This window comes from Malurus melanocephalus, unplaced genomic scaffold (genome assembly GCF_030028575.1).
Source record: "Malurus melanocephalus ecotype Western Australia unplaced genomic scaffold, MMel_1.1 scaffold_1622, whole genome shotgun sequence".
NCBI classification, from domain to species: Eukaryota; Metazoa; Chordata; class Aves; order Passeriformes; family Maluridae; genus Malurus; species Malurus melanocephalus.
The window spans coordinates 2,904-6,550 of NW_026624854.1; the positions used below are offsets into that span (position 1 = coordinate 2,904).

Below are 3,647 nucleotides of genomic sequence, written 5' to 3' on the forward strand. Positions count from 1 at the left end.
CCCAGAGCTCTGACCTGTCCGTGCTGCTCTCAGAGCTCTGGACAGTCCGTGCTGCTTTAGAGCTCTGACCTGTCCGTGCTGCCCCCAGAGCTCCAGACCTGTCCGTGTTGTCCCCAGGGCTCTGACCTGTCCGTGCTGCCCGCAGAGCTCTGACCTGTCCGTGCTGCTCCCAGAATTCTGGACCAGTCTGTGCTGCTCTCAGAGCTCTGAACCTGTCCATGTTCTCATTCCAGGAGTTTTCCCAGCACTGCCCCGAGGGTTTCAGACTGCTCCTCATTCCCTCTTATCTCAGAGGGTCCTGCTGTCCCCGCTCCTCCTCCAGGAGCAGCCCTGACACCGTCCTGCTCCTCGCTCCTTCCCCAGCTCTCCCCCATCACCTGTCCCCGTTCCCACTGGTTCCAGTGGGCTCCCCGTGCCCATACTGGTCTGACTGGGCTCAGCTCCCTCCCTCGGCACTGCCGCTGGCACGGCTCCTATCCCGCGCTAATCTCCAGGCGGAACATCTCAATGGTGCGGGTGACTCACGGGGCCCTCGGGACAGAGGAAGACCTCATTAAAGGAGGGAAAAACATCCCACTCATCACCCGCACAATAAAGCCGTCATGTCAGAGCGCGGCTTCGCTCCCGTCCCATTCCCGGCCCTCGGTGCGTGCGGGACGGAGCGCTGGGGATGGAGCACTGCGGATGGAGCACTGAGGACGGAGCGTTGGGGATCCATCCCCGTGGATTCTCCTATTCCCACCCTCCGTGCGTGCAGGGGACAGACTGAGGATCCATCCCTGCAGATTCTCCCATTCCTGGCCCTCCGTTCAGGCAGGATGGAGCAACGAGGATCCATCCCTGCGGATTCTCCCATTCCCAGCCCTCCATGCAGGACGGAGCCCTGAAGACCCATCCCTACGCATTCTCCCATTCCCACCCTCCGTGYGGGCAGGATGGAGCAATGAGGATCCATCCCCGCGGATTCTCCTCCCCGTGTCGGYACCGAAGGAGAGGGAAGGGAAGAAGGGAGCGCCCCGGGCAGGGACTCACCGCGTTGATGGCCAGGTTGCCGCGGGTGTTGGCGGGGGTGACACCGTAGAGGATCCCAGCACCGGCGATGGCCCCGACCAGCTGCGCCAGGACGTAGAGCAGCGTGCGCAGCAGCGAGATCTGGTTGCCCACGAAGAAGGCGATGGTGATGGCGGGGTTGATGTGGGCGCCGCTGATGTGGCCGAAGGCTTGCACCAGGGTGCCGATGGCCAGCCCRAAGGCCAGCGCGATCTGCAGGATGCTGGGCAGCGCCGACGGCCACTTCAGCGCCGAGCCCAGCCCGATGAAGACGAAGATGAGCGTGGAGAGGAACTCCACGAAGACGGCTCGAGCAAAAGCCAGGGTTAGTATTTCCTTCTTCATGGTGGGAGCGGGTGGCGGGCAGCCAGGGAGGAAGAAGGTTTAGGATTGCTCTGTGTCCGGGCTGTGGTGTGTGCACCCAGGTGTAGGGCCATACCTATCTATATATGCAACAGCAGCAGGAGCTGTGTTACAGGGCGGTGGGTGGAGCCGGGGAATTAGCCAGGCCTCCCCAATTACCATGTGAACCTGCAAAAGTTTCCACCTGAAAATGTCTCCGGAGCCTCTTGGTGAACCAGTGACTCAGATATTGGTGGCATTTCTCTGCTTTCCCTCTGCAAACAAAGAGCCCCTATAGGGTGTCTCCGTGGTCGTTAGATAACCGTGTTGCATAACGAGGCCGAGCTGCCTCCTCTGCTTTTCCCTTTTACTGCCTCTCGCCAGGTCCTGGGTGTTTCATTAGCACAGGTGTCGTTAGTGCTGCCTCCCTCCCTCCCTTCCTCCCTCCCTCGCTGTGCTTGCACACCTCTCCTGTTGGAAAACCCAGGCTGGGCTGGAGGAGCTCTGGGTGCGTCCAACTTCCAGGAGACCTTGAAATGTAAAGCAAAAATCAAACACCTGGAGCTGCTCCCAGGCTGTGAAGAGAGCCCAGCTCCAGCAAACGAGGGCTTTGCAGTCKTCCAGGGAGCAGGGAAGGGTTTGGGGGTGAAGCTTTGTCCACCTGGGCAGCTGTAGATGAGCTGGAGCTTCCTCGAGGTGCGTGCACGGAGAAATGGGATGGTGTAACCGGGCTGGAGAGGGCTCAGCCTGGCTGGGAACCTCGGCTCCCTTTCCTCTGTGCTGCTCCTTCCAGAGCTCTGGAATAAATGCTGGAGTTGGGGGCTGCTCCCAGCCCGGGGCTGGGCATGGTGCCTCCTCCCCTGCCACCCTGCGCCCTTTCCTTTTCTTTCTGCCTTCCCAGCTCTTGCTCAACGAGCARTGATTTCGCTCCTGGGAATGCCAGYGCCAAGCCACGGGCTCTGTATGGACACAGGCCGTGTTTACACAGTTCCTTTCACGTTCCTGGGGCACTTCCCCGTGTCCCAAACCCATCCATCTCTCAGGGCCACGCACCTGGAGCTGTTGGGGACCAAGGTTTTGGGGTGCAAAAGGTCTTGGSTGACATTTAACAAAGAATTCTTGGTTTTCTCGTAGCTCTCGCAGCCTCGTGCCAGGATTATTTTTTTTTTTAGGTGGGTTTGGGTGCCAGATCTGCCCTTCTTTCTCGGTTGATCCGCGTTTCCTTTCTCAAGCCATGCCCAGGCCGGGTTTATCCCCACTGCAGCATCCCAGGAGTAAAGCTCTGCAGGCAGGACATTGGTAAAACCCTCCCTAAATCCAAAAAATCGGCTTCACTGCTGCCCTCTGAGGAGGCTGTCAGGCCTGCGGGGTCAAACACCTGGAGGATTCCTGTCCAGAGCAARGAGCGCAGAACTCTTGTCCAGAACTGGAAATAAATGAGCTTTTCTCCTCCTTTGTACCCAAAATCCTGAGCAAAGCAGACCGGGAGGGCCTCGAGGGACTGAGGATCCATTACAGCCTTAACTGCTGATAATGGTTTTGTCCTGGATCTGCTGATCCCGGGGCYGATTGCAGAGTCAAAGCCCAGATCTGTTATCCTCGAAACACCTGGTCCGCTGGCGTGTTTTGGTGAAAGTTTTGCAAGCTGGTATTTCAAGACACCCTGGCCGTGTTCCAGCTGCAATAATTACCTGCCACTTCCCTTCAGCYCTGTCTGTGGCTCCAGCTGGATAAAATCCTCCCTGCTCCCTTCCTTCAAACCCTTCCTCACCCTTCCCATCCTGGATCTCCYGTGGTGGCAGCGGCCGCGTTTTTGCTGTCGACTCCTCGCTTTGGCTGAAAAGCCAAAAAACGCTATTCCAGCTTCCCAGGTGTGGATAAAAACAAGGAAAATCCTGCTTGGATTTTATCCCCCTGACATGGAGATAAAATCAAATAAGGCTTGGAATGCCAGGGAAAACGGGAGAGCAACGAGACGTTTCTCTCCCAAGCCAAAGCCTCTTTTCCCGAGGCTGTTTGGGATCCTTTTCTCAGCGGGGCCTTCCTGCTTGGCTTCTCTGATGTCAGCCCTGGCGCGGGGCAGGCTGCCCGTCCTCTGGCTGGCTCCGTGCCCTCCGAGGAGCTTGGCTGAGCCCAGGGTGCCTTTGATGTGTCAGGTTTAATGGAGCTGGGCAAGGTGCTGGCAGSCCTGGGGCGGCCCGGCGCTGACAGACGGACACCTACGTGGAGGGGTCACTCACGCCCTCGCCGCCCCC

The 3,647-nt window shown here is 58.7% G+C and overlaps 1 protein-coding gene across 1 annotated transcript in view; it reads right to left on the minus strand.

Annotated features, from left to right (window-relative positions):
• The window catches only part of LOC130587193 (aquaporin-5-like), a gene marked incomplete at its 3' end in the record, with an annotated part of 4,044 nt that extends 2,519 nt beyond the window's left edge, over positions 1 to 1,525 (minus strand). Inside the window, exon 1 of the mRNA XM_057388158.1 lies at positions 1,033 to 1,525. Within this exon, the coding sequence (XP_057244141.1) occupies positions 1,033 to 1,395 (363 nt within the window). The remainder of the gene's footprint in view (positions 1 to 1,032) is intronic.
• Between the last annotated feature and the right edge of the window lie 2,122 nt (positions 1,526 to 3,647).